Here is a 16,489-nt window from a genome sequence, read left to right as displayed (position 1 = left end):
CCTTCATTTGGTCTGCGTATGTGTGTTTACAAGAAGTGCTTAACAGATAGTTGTTGAAAAGATTTTTCTTTTCCTTTTTTCAAAACATATTAGACACTGCACCTTCTTAGACAATGTCTGTTGTGACAAACAAGTTAATATTTAATGCCTTTGCCTCAGATGAGCAGAGAAAACGGAGCAAGAGAAAGAAACGACTTTTGTTTGGCACTGCAGTATGTCTCCACTGTTATGGCTCCATGCTCATTCAAGTGCAAGAAGCTTGGTAACCTCAGCCTGAGAATCACATGAAAGCCCACGTTCTAAGCTGACCCCTTTGTTCCATCTCCTATCATGCCTTTTTAATTTATTCTGCTTCTCTGCATTAACTCCTTATTTCCAGATTTTTTTTAAGCTGGTCTATTCACTCAGCTGCTGACAATTGAGTTGTGAAGGATAATGTTTGTTAGATCTCCTTTAGCCTGTAGCAGTAGCAGTCATTTCAGACTTGAATAGTTGAAATGTGCTTTGGGCTCTGCATGTTCCACTTTCAATAAGCCAAACTTTTGACTTAGTTCTTAATCAGTCTTTTATAATGAGTGGCACAGAGTCCTCAGTTTGAATTCAAGCGTACTTACTGTCTGTGGGAAGCTTGCATACAGTGGGAAGCTTGCATGTTCTCTCCGTGTATGGGCAAGTTTTCCCCCACCTTCCCTGAGATGTCTGTCAGATAAATTTGCAACTATAAATTAACCCTGCATGAGTGTTTATGAGTGTGCACTGCAATGGACTTGACTGCCTATAAAGAATCTGGCCTCCTGTGACCTCAAATTGAATTAAGCAGGTTTGACAATGGATGAAAAGAACAAAAACAGAGCTGATTGTTTTAAGAGCAAGTCACAAGAATTCATAAAAATTCTTTCTTGGCTTTGCCCTGAGTAAAAGCAAGCAGTATTAAAGAATAGTTCAAAAGGATGGATGGATGGATGGATGGATGGATGGATAGATAGATAGATAGATAGATAGAACCTCGAACAGAACTAAAAAATGTGCAATACCCAGTATGACATAAATATAGTGCAATATTAAAAGAGGAATGCATACCTTAATTATTTAGCAGACCTTTATTATGGTCACATATTGTTAGCTACAGTTGATTGTAAACAGGTGAAAGAAATGCCACTTTCCGTTGAGCATCATTCATTTCTAGTGACGACTAGATAATACAGATTCTCAAGTTCTTAAGGAGGTTAGTGAGTACATATATAAACCCATGATGCATATTTTAGGAAGTCACTGCACACTGGGAAAATTCAGAAGGACTGGAAAATGGCAAATATTTTGCCATTATATAAAAAGAGTGATTAGGCAGATCCAAGCAACTGTGGGCCAATAAGCTTACCGTGAAACACAGGTAAATTAATAGAAGTAATTATTAAGGAAAAGATTGAGCAACACATGGCAAGAACAGGAATTTTTAGTGTATTGTCAGCATTGGTTCAGACAAGGAAGGTCGTGTTTTACTAACATGCTGGAATTCAATCAGTAAGCAACAAACTGATATGATCAAAGAGGAGCATATGATATTATTTGCCTGGACTTTCATAAAGCATTTGATAAGGTGCTGCCTGACTGATTGGGCATCAGACTGTTTGTAGATGGGAGCAGTATTGACTAAAACGCAGGAAACAGAGGGTGATGGTGCGAGGAACCTTATCAGAATCAGGTGATGTCAAGTGTGGTGTCCCACAGGGGCCAGTGCTAGGGCCACTTCTATTTTTAATATATATAAATAATTTGGATAGGTGTATAAGTAACAAGCTTGTTAAATTTGCAGATGATACCGAGCTTGGTGGATTGGCAGATAATTTGGAATCTGATAAATCATTACAGAAGGACTTGGAAAACATTCAGGCTCAGGCAGATTTGTGGCAGATGAAACTGAATGTAAGCAAATGTAAAGTATTACACATAGGAAAGAAAAATGTTAGGTTTGAATGCACAATCGAAAGTATACCTTATCAACTGCCGGACAGTGTTCAAAAGCCATTAAGAAAACAAACAAAATGTTAGGTTATATAGCACAATGTGTGGAGTACAAGTTCAAGGAGGTTGTGATCAAGTTTTATAATGCACTGGTGAGGCCTCATTTGGAGTACTGTGTGCAGTTTTGGTCTCCATGCTACGAAAAGGACATAGCAGCACTAGACAATGTCCAGAAAGGAAAGATTAAAAGAGCTGAGACTCTTTAGTTTAAGCAAAAGAAGATTAAGAGGAAACATGATTAAAGTGTTTAAAATTATGAAGGTAATTATTATGGTGGTTTGAGACTGTTACAGTTCATCAAGAACACAGGGACAGAGTTGGTAACTTGTTAAGGGTAAATTTTGCAGAAACATTAGGAGGTTTTTCTTCACAAAGAGAGCCACAAGCACGTGGAATAAGTTACCAAGTAGTGTGGTAGACAGCAGGAACCCTGAAAACTCTTGACGGTATTTTGGAAGAATTAAGTGGATTGCATTGATGAGCTTTGCTGGGCTGAATGGCCCATTCTCATCTAGATTGTGCTAATGTTTTAATGTATTCAAGCTGTGCGTCCTAAATATATTGTTATTGTTGAAGTATTAGACTTTTAAATCCTGCTAGTTCAATCTCTATGTCTACTATAACTTACCTGTGCTCCAAATGTATACAGTATATGAAAATCTTAATGTCTTCTGTAAGTTGCTTTTAGTAAAGGAGTCTATATACTAATTTAAAGCATAAATCAGAATAATGTTCTGATCATTTGTAATATTTACTGTACTCTAAAACTGACAAGCATACCACTCTCAGGAATATGCCACCTGTCCACAATGGTGCACAAAAAAATCTTTTTAAATTTAATTCTGATTATTCATGTGTAATTTTTTCACTTACAGCTCCAGCAACTATTACCTATAAAACCTGAGGAAAGACACAAGCAAGATGTTAAAAATGGCTGGGGGATAGTTAGGCAGTTCTTACAGCTCTCAATTCCTTCCTTCATTTGCTCTATATATGTGTGTGTGTCACTGACATTTGATGTGAATATCCCACCAGTCAAAGGGGAACTGTCAGTTCTTGAAGGTGATGTGTTGGTAGCAGGAAAAACAGGCAAGTGTAAGGATCGGAATGACTTTGGCAAGGGCCAAATTGTGATGGCTAGACAACTGGGTCAGAGTATCTCCAAAACGACAAGTTGTCCTGCCAAGAAATGGACAGGTGATTTATTTACTGAGCTAAACCTAGAGAAATATGTTAAATATTAGCTACCAAATCCTAACAGCCAAAGAGGTCAAACCAAACATGACTTTCGAGCAGCACAATAACAGAAGGTTTCTTTAATTTTTTTTTATTTAGGAGGTTTGTATCAATAGACCAGATAATAAAAGGAAGCTCCAGCTGACCTTTTATCCTGTCTTGCTGATTACCCACAGATTACGGCCATAGAAACCACACTCCTGGCAATGCAGGAAGAGACACCAATAACTGCACTCAAAATGGCAATGATAGAAGGACCATAAAAATAGTGTTAAAAATGTAGAAAATAACAAATGAATTCCCTCAAAGCCTAATCACGACACAAGTCTTGTGAGCTCTTTCCGGTTAGAACAGACCAGAAGTGATCCAAGAAAGGACCACCAGTGAACCAGCAACAGGGTCATAAGTGACCAAGACTTATTGATATTTGGCTAGCCCATCTGCTCCGATCCCACAAAATAGCTACTGTAGAACAATTTGCTGAAAAACTTAAAGCTGGCCATGAGTGAAAGGTGTCAGAACACACAGTGCATGGCAGCTTGCTGTGTCTGGGGCTGTGTAATGGCAAACATGTCAGAGTGTCCATACTGACCCATGTTCACTGCCAAATGCACCTACAATGGGCATGTGAGCATTAGGATTAGACCATGGAGCAATGGAAGAAGACAGCCTGGTCTTATGAATCACGTTTACTTTTAGATCATGTAGAAGATGAGTTAAAGACGAGGTTAAAGTGGACATTTCGAGATTAAAGCCGAAATTTCCACTTTAATCACAAAATACACGTTTTCACCTTGTCTTTTATTTTTTTCTCAGTGGCTCAAATACAGCGCTATACATTATGTTGCCGATGTGAAGTTGCAAAAAAAAAAATAGACGGCACTGAGACTTTTACATTTTAAAAGTCTCACATACCATCTTTTGTGTCGTCTTTTTGAATTTTTTTATTTTTGCAACTTAACAACAGCAACATAATGTATAGCGTTATATTTGAAACACTGAGAAAAAAATAAAGGACAAGGTGAAAACGTATTTGTGATTAAAGTGGAAATTTCGCTTTAATCTCAATTGTCCACTTTAACCTCGTAGTTTACTTTATCATTAAAGCAGACCATCGTAAACGTCATCCCAGTTTTTAATCGCTACGAGCTTCTTGGACCTGACAGCAGCGGAAAGCAGCAATAGATCGCCAAACAGAACAAATTAAATGTATGATATTCCAACTCTCTGCACATTTAGAATCTTTAGATTCATACTTGATATCACTTTCATGATGAAATGCATTAAAGTGTGTATGTTACATTTTACATATAATTTCATTTAAATAATGAATACTGTTAATAATTACACACATGGGGGTGACACGGTGGCGGAGCGATAGAACTGCTGTCTCGCAGGGAGTTACGTTGCTGGTATTTCCTGCTTGTATTCCACACTGTGCTCAGGTTTCCTTCCAAAGATAAGCAGATTTGGGGATTTGGTGCCGCTAAAATGACGCTAGTGTTTGTGTGCTTGTATTCACCTTGCGATAAGCGGAGACCTCGTCCAGGGATTGTTTCTCAGTCGTGCCCAATGCTTGTTGGAATGGACACATCCCTGGATTGATGGATTTAATCAATAAACATCCTTTTCACAGATATTGTGGTAAGGTGCTATCGGAATTTAATAAGTGTTTTAGGCAATTCACAACACAGAGAAGCCAAACATGTTCTCACCGTGATAATATCTCACACTGCCACCTGGTGGACTCCTCCAGATTTACGTAAAGTACGCGCGCAAGTATAAACACTTCAACGCTTGCGTAGCAGGAGCGTCCGCTGCAGCATGCGTCGCGTCGCGTGAAGTATAAATGAGCCCTAAGAGATGCTAGAGTGTCCAGTACTGATAGGCTAGAGAATGAGACCAGGAGATGCTAAAATCACAACACGAGCGAGTACAATTTTAGCCATGAATACGTTGATTCACTTAACTTGAAAGAAATAGTCAGAAAACAAATGTTTAAACCAAAAATGCAAAAGCAAAGTTGATTTCATAAGGTTAGTTATCAAATCTAAATTGGCTTTGTTTGTGTGTGCCCCGTGATGCCCTTTCCTGGTTTTTTTTTGTTTGTTTTACACCTACCATGATGATTATATTTAAATTAATTCACTTTTTAAATATTATGAATAAATTACAACACACAAACCCACAAATCATAAAATACATTTGAGCTGTACAGCTTCCTATATTGAGCCCACAGACTTCTGATTGTATTTTGTGGGCATAACTGTGTATGATGACTTTAAAAATACATATTAACATGTATTTCCACAGGAGACTGAATGAAAAAGATCAAAAGCATATTCTGAAACACATTGATCGAAGAAGTCTGTATTGTATGTTAAAGACTGGACAATGCTGGCACAACTCTTTTCCTCATGTTTAACAACGGTAACTACAGACACTAATGAAGCAATAAAACACACCTGAGTAATTCCAAAGTCCTGTGATGCCAACTGTTTTAAATATTGAAATGGGTGACCATGCATAAAAAGTTTTGTCATTTCTAATGGAGTGACTGAAATGTATGCAAATACCCTTAAATGAAAATCTGTAATGTGTATTTTAATCATGTCTGAATTGTTTGATTTAAAATTTTCAACTGTGGAACAGAGGAAAAGTGTGTCTTTCTCCTAAACATCCTTTTTTGTGACTGATGTTAATATGGCAGTGATTTTTATTAATGATATGGTTAGTGATATCTTTACACCTAGTGTTGCCAGTAAAGGTGCCAATTAGACTAAGCTGGTTGAAGAATGTTCTGCTGTTTTGTTTTTTTTGTTTTTTTTTTTGCAAATATCAAACTGAACTTTAAGTTACTTTACATTTAAATAATAATCATTTAGCAATCAGGTCTTTACTAAATACAATGTTTATCTTATTAAATTAATTAGCAGGTCATTAAAAAGTATGAGAGAAGACACACTCTGTTATGCAAAAAAGGACTTTACAGGAGTTTAATTAAATGGGAGTGTTCAGAAGTTACAGAAAATTTAACTAATATTTGGCATGCTTTTTATTTTGTGGGCATGCTGTACTGGAGTTCAGCAGTTAATGCCTTGCACTCGTCCCCTTCTGTACTGACATCTTCCAAAGGCACATTTGGAGACATGTTAATGACTTGTTCAGCAAGTTTAACTGGCCATCCTCTTCAAAGGGGTTAGAGAAAAAAAGGAAGGAAGAAAGAAAGAAGAGTACTTTATTGCAGTGCTTTGGTATTGTGTTGTACTTGTGCTGTGGAAAACAGTTCTGGGAAGAGTGTCCCATAAAAAAGCCTGTGCTTGTGATGGACTTGTGCCTTGTGTCTGCCTGTGCTGGGTTTGAGGAGCTGGAGAGCCCCCTACAGGCCACAACAGATAGATAGATAGATAGATAGATAGATAGATAGATAGATAGATAGATAGATAGATAGATAGATAGATAGATAGATAGATAGATAGATAGATAGATAGATAGATAGATAGATAGATAGATAGATAGATAGATGACTAGGGGGCACCACAGAGCCTCAAACACTAAGCAAGAACACACAAACACAGTCCTGAGCTCAAATGAAAGGGGGGTTTATTACACAAGTACCCTGTGCAAAGATTACAGACCATATTTCTCTTCTTTATCTCTCCCTCTCTCTTCACCACACTGCTACTCCTTCTGTTGAGTGTTCTTCTATCTCCACTCCTAATTCCGCCTGCCAATGATGCCTCTATTATTTTATACCAGCTGAACTGATCACAGAAGCTTATTTCTGTCCCGCTGGCCAATTCAACATTTTCTCTGTCCCATCCTACCGTCAGGGTGGTAAACCATTCCTTTTCCTGGTCGGGGAGCCCGTCTGTCTCCTACAATTATTTGTCCCCAGGGGAAATTGCCTTTTTACAGAAGCTCTTTAAATAAATAAATACATAAATAGATGGATAACTAAGTAAGTAATTAAATAAACACACACACTTTGGTCTGAACACACACACTGGAATGACTATAAAACAATAAAATTCAAAAGAAAGTCCCAGTCACAGGGAGGCATTATGCAAACATATTGCTGCTGGTATAAAGAAGCCCCAGTAGTGTTTTCTGACACACTTCTGCCAAATAATTAATTGGCTGAAAGTACTCAGTGTTAGTGTGTCAGAGAAAGGATGTGCAGCATTGTTCATAATGGCATTCAGTTTTGTTTTGATTCTGTCCTTCTCTACAACCTCCAGGGGGTCCAGAGTGCATCCTATAATGAATCTTGCCTTTTTAATTAGGTTGTTGATACGGTGGGCCTCTCTTAAAGTGATGTTACTGGTCCAGCACACCACAGCATTGAGTTATAGAAGATGTGAAGGATGTCACTTTTCCACATTAAAAGAATGCAGCATCCTAAGGAAAAAGAACCTGCTCTGCCATTTTTTTATGTAGTTCCTCTGTGTACTGAGATCAGTCCAACCTGATATTAATGTGGACCCCAAGTACTTTTATGAGTGCACCACCTCTATATTCATTCCTTGAACAGTGACCAAACATAGGGGCTTTTTGGTGCATCAAAAGTCAATAACTGGTTTCTTTTTTTTGCTGATGTTAATTGTCCCTAGTGCGTGCTTGGTGTGTGTGTGTGTGTGTGTGTGTGTGCCCTGCAGTGGGCTGGCACCTTGCCCGGAGTTTGTTCCTGCCCTGTGCTGGCAGGGATTGGCTCCAGCAGACCCCCGTGACCCTGTGTTAGGATATAGTGGATGGGATTATGACTGGCTGACTGACTGACTAATGTTAATTAAGTTGCAGACGATTCTCTTTTCATCAAGAAACAAAGTTTCTAAACTCTTCTCTCATCCCCCTTTGTCAATACACCCTATAAGTGCAGAATCATTTGAGAATTTCTACAAGTGACATGACAAGGGTTAGAGCTAAATAGCTGGGGACTGATATGAAGCATTTTTTGGTGTAGATGGTGGTTTAACAGCCATCTTTCTTTACTTGCTGTCTTTTTGAATATTTTTAGAGTTATGCTATTATAAAGGTACATATACTGAAAGTCTAGTCTTTGGGTTATATGGCTGTTTTAACATTGATTATCATGTCAGTAAGTGAACATTGGATCTCAAATTGAAGAAATTCAAGCACGCTGTTACTAAATTTCTCGCACAACTATACATACAATTCCGAACATATATGATATAGACAAAGTACTATGTTTAAACAAGTTTGTTCATTTTTTAAGCCAATAACATCCTATTATATAGAATGTAGTCACAGAATTATGCAGCACTCGCATTTCTTCGTTAATGGAGAATAGTTGAACAATGACAGGAAATTGTGAAAGAGAGACGGAGGGTTGAGTGGAATGAGAACAGATGTATTTAACTCTTGAACAACAGCTGAATTAATACACAGAAAAAGTCCAGTATGCAGGCAGACTCAGACCCTTACCATGGATTGACTCCCCATAGTACAGACACCAGAGTTGCATTCAGACAAATAAAAAAGAATACAGGCAGAGTCAAACTATGATGATGCTGACTCATAGCTGGACATGCTACCATCTGCACTACCCTACAACAACCTCAGACTGGTTATTTCAACTGGTAAATGCAAAACATCATTAAGGTTTTCACCTTTCAAAAAACTTTTGGTGAGGGTGGATTTTTCTGGGAGTCGAGATCAAGCCATTAATGGAAACCATTTTTTCTCTTTAGGTTTCCTGCAAGTAGCGAAGAATTTCTTGTCAGTGTGAATCAGGGACATGTAGCTTTAAATGTAGAGACGTGCAGCAAATCAACATTATGAATATTGTAAATATGTTTTGTTACAGATTAAAACGACTACTGGAGCAGGAGAAAGCCTATCAAACTAAAAAAGAAAAAGAGCACAGCAAGAGACTCAACAAACTGAGAGATGAGCTTGTAAAGCTTAAGTCATTTGCACTGATGCTGGTGGATGAAAGGCAGATACACATTGAACAGATTGATCAGCAAAGTCAAAAACTGCAAGACTTAAGTCAAAAGCTTCAAGAAAAGGAGCAGAAGGTAAAATCCATTAATAGTAAAACTAAAGAGGACTCCCAGAAGATACTGAAGCTTGAAACTGAGCTGGAACACAAAGCACAGAAATATTTGCAGGAGCATGAGGATATGACCACTAAGCTAGCCAATCAGGAAGCCCAATACCGGCAAATGAGGCTAAAGCTTGCTAGTTTGACACGCAAGATTGAAGAACTTGAGGAGACAAACAAGGTACTTCAAAAGGCAGAGGAAGAGTTGCAAGATCTTCGAGACAAGATAAGTAAAGGAGAATGTGGGAACTCCAGTCTTATGGCAGAGGTAGAGAATCTTCGCAAGCGGGTATTGGAGATGGAAGGCAAAGATGAAGAGATAACCAAAACAGAATCACAGTGCAAAGAGTTAAGGAAGAAACTTCAAAATGAAGAAAGCCACAGTAAAGAGCTAAAGCTTGAAGTTGAAAAGCTGCATAAGAGAATGGCAGAACTCGAAAAGCTGGAAGTAGCATTTAATGTTAGTAAATCTGAATGTTCCCAGCTGCATTCTAGCTTGGAAAAAGAAAAGAACTTAACCAGGGATCTGATTAATGAACTGGAAGTAGTGAAGGCACGAGTAAAAGAGCTAGAGTCTACAGAGACGAGGTTGGAAAAGACTGAAATGAGCTTAAAAGATGACCTAACGAAGTTGAAGTCTTTCACAGTAATGTTAGTGGATGAAAGAAAAAACATGGCTGAAAAAATTAAGCATGAAGAGCAAAAGACAGAAGATCTCAACCAAATGTTCAAGATGGAACAGAGTAAAGTCATGGAGGTGACAGAAAAACTTATAGAAGAAAGTAAGAGGCTGCTGAAATTAAAGTCAGAGATGGAAGCAAAAATGTCTACCCTGACAAAAGAGAAAGATGAGCTCAGGATGAGATTAAAGGAAGAAGACGAAACATCAAAGGACCTAAACTCAAAACTTGTGCTTATGCAGAAAAGACTTGAACTTTTAGAAGAATCTGAAAGAGAGTCATCCAGAAACAGGGCTAAGAAAGTGCTGGAAGTGTCTGGACTAGAAGATAACAAGGTGAAGGAATTAACACTTGAAATTGATAGACTGAAAAATCGCCTCAAGCAGCTAGAGGTTGTTGAAGGTGATCTGATGAAAACAGAGGATGAATATGATTTGCTGGAGAAAAAATTTAGGACTGAGCAGGATAAAGCCAATCTCTTGTCTCAACAACTAGAAGAGATGAAAACCCAGATTGCACGTAACAAGGCAATAGAAAAAGGAGAGGTGGTGAGCCAAGAGACTGAATTACTGCAACGGTACAAAATGGAGGAGGCAAAAACCAGAGATCTGAAGGCTGATGTTCAGGCATTGAAGGAAAAGATTCATGAACTCATGAACAAGGAAGATCAGCTGTCACAGTTGCAAGTAGACTATTCTGTCCTTCAGCAGAGGTTTATAGAAGAAGAAAACAAAAATAAAACTATGAGTCTGGAGGTTCTAAATTTGTCCAAAGAGTTAGAGATTACCAAACGCTATAGTCGAGCACTGAGGCCAAGCATGAATGGCCGAAGAATGTTGGAAGTTCCAGTTACCTCAACAGGTGTACAAACTGAAACAGTCCTCAATGAAACTGCTGATGATGACACACCTGCTGTGTTTATCAGGAAATCTGTTCAGGAAGAGAATCACATAATGAATAACCTGCGTCAAAGAGGGCTCAAAAAACCAATGGAAAGGCCAGCCGTTCTCGACCGGTACCCTCCTGCTGCAAGTGAGCTCAGCATGAGGAAATCATGGATTCCTTGGATGAAGAAGAAGGAATCTGTTCTTTCATGTGGTGCAGAAAAATCAATTCAAACCAATGGGACTTCAGCCAGACCTGAAGTTGTGGTTTCGCAAAAACAGGGACAGCCATTACATATCCGAGTCACTCCTGATCATGGAAACAGCACTGCCACTCTTGAGATAACTAGTCCAACATCAGAGGATTTCTTCTCAAGCACCACTGTCATCCCAACCTTAGGGCTTCAGAAACCACGCATCACAATTATTCCTACGCCCACTGTTACTTCCCCAAAAAGCAAGGTAGTAGAGAGCCCCAGCTCAGGTGAGCGTGCTATGTCTCCTGTTACTATTACTGCTATTTCTAGAGCTAAGTCTCCAGAAAGAGGAAGGACATCTTTTGCGGATCGACCTTTATCTCCAATCCAAATAATGACAGTCAGCACGTCAGCAGCTCCTGATATATCGGTATCACCTGAACCTCAGGAAATGACTATGGGAAGAGCTGTTTTTAAAGTTACTCCAGAGAAACAGACAGTTCCAACACCAATCAGAAAATACAACTCAAATGCAAACATTATTACCACAGAGGACAACAAAATTCACATTCATCTGGGGCCCCAGTTCAAGAGGTCTTCCATGTCATCACCAGAAGGTATTAACTCGACAATCACCGTGAGACCACTGACCTTAGCAACTGAAAACAAGGAAGTGACGACAGGCACTGTCCTACGCTCACCTCATCATTCTAGTACTTCTAAGACGACGCCTAATAAAGTAATGAGCAGCATCACTATCACACCAATCACTACAGCCTCTACAAGAACTACACAGTCAGTGGTAAGTTCATTGAAGCAATCATTTGATAATTTTACAGAATTTATAAGGAAATGCAAGGCAAATAAATGTTAATAGCATCTCTAATGTAGATTCTCTGAAATAATTTGCAAAGGAAGATACAGTATATTTTATATCAATGTACTACTTACTGCCACCCCAGTCCAAACCAGCTGGCTCTAATCTAATGGGATCAGTAGCATTCAGATTCATTTTTGGACCTAGATGGTTAACAGAACTAAAATTAAAGTAAAAATAATTCTTAGGAGCTTTGTTAATACATACAGTACTGTGCCTTACTGTGAACAGGTTCTCCTCCAAGTGAAACCTGATCTGATCTCACTGTACTTTTGGCTGTGAATAATAAATGTCCACTGTTCCTTTGGTAATGGAATGTGGTACAGCTGGTAATTTTTAATTCACTGAGTGTATTTGTTGAAAAAAAAAACTCTTTACATTAATTGTGTTGCGTTTATCTTACTCATACAATGAACTAAGGTCTGGCTTCTTAGCGACTGTTCACAAAAGTGCCAAGTGGGGTCTCAAAGCCATTTACCCAATGCATAAGAATGTAATTTGAATATAATGAACTTTTAAATTCATGGCTAGGTTGCATTATTCAGCTGTTGCTTAGTGGAAAATCTGTTTTTAATTAGCACGTTTCAGCAGTGAAAGTAGGGGAATAAACTATTCAGCGTTGAAAACAGTAAGGAAATAAACTATTCAGTGATGAAAACAGTCACATTACCTGCTTTACTAACATTTTACTCTAATTTAGCCACTGAGAACACATAATAATGACTTGACATACTTTCCATGTTGAATCTCCACATTACATTCACTGACAACAATAAAAGAGAAATGCTTGGGCAAGTTTTTTTAAGTGTTAAGTGGTGTATGGATGTGATAGATAAAGATAAAATATGAAGAAAATTTAAGTGACACTGAGAACTAAACCAGAGGATGGACTGAGTTTCACAGGGAAAGAGGGAAATGAGGGCAGAGCTGAGAGAAATGACACACTATACCAGCGGCCCTCAATCACGGTCCTGGAGGGCCACAGTGGCTGCAGGTTTTTGCTCCAACCCAATTGCTTAATAAGAAGCACTAATGGCTCAAGTAACACTCCTGCTTCACTTTAGTTGTCTCGTTCATTAAGATTTTGAACTCTTATTGCTTATTTTAGTCTTAAATAGCTCTATTCTTGTTTTTTTTTTTATTGTTCCAAATTAGCAATAACATGCAAATGACAAAATGAGCAGCATTTCTCCATTTAGTTTGTTCCTATTTGCACTGGTGTGTATTTATTGTGCACTATTTGGTTTAAATAAATACTTGGAAGGAAAGTGAAGAGAAAAAAGTGAAGGACTGAGAATTACTCATCCATTTTAGCCTTCAAGTCATTTGGATGATATCCTTAGAAAGGGGAAGAAAATCTAGAATATGAGAATGAGCTGACATAGCAGAGTTAAAGCACTGACAAGCCATGAAATTAAATTATTGGCAAGAAGTGGTTTCTGATTAAGCAACCGGGTTAGAACAAAAACCTGGCAGCCACTGCGCTCCTCCAGGACTGGGATTGAGGACCCCAGCGCTATACGGTCAAATGTTTGTTGACACCTGACCAACACACCTATATGAGTTTGTTGGACATCCCATTCCATAACCATTCAGACAAAAGAGCATTTGTGAGGTCAGGTACTTATGTTGTACGAGACGATCTGTGATGCACTTGACATTACAGTTCACCCCAAAGGTGTTCAGTAGAGTTGAGGTCAGTGCTCTGTGCATGTTACTCGAGTGCTTTCACACAAAGCTTGTCAAACCATTATCCTAACAAACCTGGCTTTGTGAACAGAGTCATAGTCATGCTGGAAATTAAAAGAGCCTTCCCTAAAGTGTTGACACAAAATGAAAAGCACACAATTATCTTAAATGTCTTTGTATTCTTTAGCAATAACAGTATCTTTAACTGAAAACAAAGTCTACAGCCCAAACCCTGAAAAACAGCCTCAGACCATCATCCTTCTTGCACTAAACTGTATAGTAAGCACTATGTAGTCTGAAAAGTAGCATTCTCCCGGCATCTGGCAAGCCAAAATTCATCTATCAGACTGCCAAATAGTGAAGTGTCGTACATCACTCCAGAGAATACATTTCTACTGCTCCAGAGATCAAAGAGGGCATGCTTTACACCATTCTAGCCAATACTTGGCATTGTGCATAGTGATCTTAGACTTGTGTGTGGCTGCTCGGTCATGGAAACCCATTTGATGACGCTTCCAAAGTACAGTTCTTGGGATGATGTTGCTTCCTGAGGCAGTTTGGAACTGATCCAAAAGAGGATAGGTGATAACTGAGCTGTTGTTGTTCTTAGACTCTTCCACTTCACCATAATAGCACCTACAGTTGACCAGGAAAGATCTAGCAGAGCAGAACTTTTACATATTGAATGTCAATTGGCATTGATTATCACCCAGTAGCACTTACTCCCATAGCCATGAAGTGCTTTGAGAGGCTGGTGCTAGAACACATTAAGGACATCATCCCTGACAGTCTGGACCCCCTCCAGTTTGCCTAGCATTTCAACAGGTCCACTGAGGATGCCATCTTCATAACACTTCACACCACCCTGTCTCATCTGGAGAACAAGAACTGTTATGCCAGGCTGCTGTTTGTGGACTAGAGCTCTGCATTTAACACCGTCATTCCATCCCAGCATCCCAGGGGTTTAGCTCTTCACTGTGCAACCGGGTACTAGACTTCCTCACCGGCAGACCTCAGCAAGTGCATATTGGTGGGAAAAACCTCCTCCTGCTGAGCCCCCTGCATTGCTCTCTCCACACCCATGACTGTGTAGCTAAGTACAGCTCTAACACCGTCCTCAAGTTTGCTGACTATACCACTGTAATAGGTCTGATCAGCGAGGACGATGAGATGGCCTACAGGAAGGAGGTCAGACTCCTGTCAGAATGGTGTCAGGACAACAACCTCACCCTCAACGTTAGCAAAACTAAGGAGATGATTGTGGATTTCCGCAAACAGGCAACAGAACACAGCCCCATCTACATCGGAGGTGAGTCTATGGAGCAGGTCAGCAGCTTTAGGTTCCTCGGAGTCACCCTCACTGATGACCTTAAATGGTCAAGTCACACCATGACAAGAAAGCCCAACAATGCCTCTACTTCCTCAGGAGAATGAGTAAAGCCCGGATGTCCCCCACAACCCTGTGCAGATGCTACAGGTGTACTGTGGAATCCATCCTGACAGGATGCATCACTTCCTGGTACAGCAACTGCTCAGTTCAGGACTGCAGAGCACTGCAGCGTGTGGTGAACATGGGCACATAGCTCTCTGTGATTCATAACATCCACACTATACGCTGTCTCAGGAAAGTGAACCGTATCAGGCGGGACCCCAGCCACCCTGCACTGTCACTTTTCAACCTCCTCCCATCTGGGAAGCGACTAAAGTCCATTTGGACGCGCACCTCCAGGTTCAGGAACAGTTTCTACCCAACTGCAATTAGACTCATGAACAGTCTGTAACCTTGTCACCTCCACTGCTACCTGCACATATAGTTCTGCGACTGTCTTTGTTTATTCCTATGATTCTGGTTTTATTTATTTACTTATTTATATTTTTTATTTGTTTATGGGTTTTTTGTTTATGTTCACTGTCTGCAGGGACACATGCAAGCAGGCATTTCATTGTACATGGTACTTGTACTTGTACACATGACAATAAAGAATTGAAATTGAAATTGAACAATGTTGTGGTACTAAGGTACCATCAGAGAATTTGTGTGGAATGTAATGCTTTCCACATTCATTAGGAAAAAAACATGACGATCTGCCCTAAAGAAGAACTACAAACCAGTGTTGTACAAATGAAGTTCTTTGTTTTAACTGTTTAATAAAGTATGGATTCATTTTGTGGAAAAGCTTAAGAGCCCCTGAGTTTGATGACCACATGCAGGAAAGTGAAAAATATGCGCTGTCCTGTTAAATGGGCAAGTAGAAATAGCACTAGTCCCTGACCTGTCTCAGAGCCTGCTGCCTTCTTGCCCTAGTTCTAGAAAACACCAAAAAGACCTGTTCCTTCTTAGAATGCCAATAACTTGCCATATTCAAATTTATTTGCTGAAATATATAAGGTATCAAATGCCATACAACATGAATCTTGTCTACTCACTTTGTGCTACCAGTTCAAACTATGGCTGTGCCAGATTTTATCAAAGACATTTTGAATCTGTGTTGCTCTGGTGTCATACTCAAGGTCCACCATAAAATCATCCAGAATGTGTTACATTTAGCTTGTTATATCATGATTTGTGATAGATTGGTTAAATGTGGCATAGAATAACTGATTTTACCATTTGTAATTATAGCATAGGTTTGGTATTTTTTAGGTCAAAGTTATTTCTGCACAATCGTGGTATATGTTAAGCTGCCACATGTGGAGCATTTTTTAAAAATTAAAAAAAATACATACCCTGTCCTTATTTAAAATGAAAATGATTGAGCCATGGTACAAACATGAAGACAAAAGCTTTAAAATTCACCAAAGATGTACATTTTAATTGGTCTGTGTCTTGGGAGTTT

The 16,489-nt window shown here is 39.1% G+C and overlaps 1 protein-coding gene across 13 annotated transcripts in view; it reads left to right on the top strand.

The window, feature by feature from the left end:
* Positions 1-16,489, top strand: part of LOC120525615 (filamin-A-interacting protein 1) — a 283,170-nt gene that overhangs the window by 202,305 nt on the left and 64,376 nt on the right. For all 13 annotated transcript variants that reach the window (XM_039748049.1, XM_039748051.1, XM_039748040.1 and 10 more), the window contains one exon: positions 9,086-11,888. In XM_039748049.1, the coding sequence (XP_039603983.1) occupies positions 9,086-11,888 (2,803 nt within the window). The remainder of the gene's footprint in view (positions 1-9,085; positions 11,889-16,489) is intronic.

This window comes from Polypterus senegalus, chromosome 3 (assembly GCF_016835505.1).
Source record: "Polypterus senegalus isolate Bchr_013 chromosome 3, ASM1683550v1, whole genome shotgun sequence".
Lineage (NCBI taxonomy): Eukaryota > Metazoa > Chordata > Cladistia > Polypteriformes > Polypteridae > Polypterus > Polypterus senegalus.
Note: the sequence above shows the minus strand (reverse complement) of the source record. Positions and strands in the feature narration are given on the sequence as shown.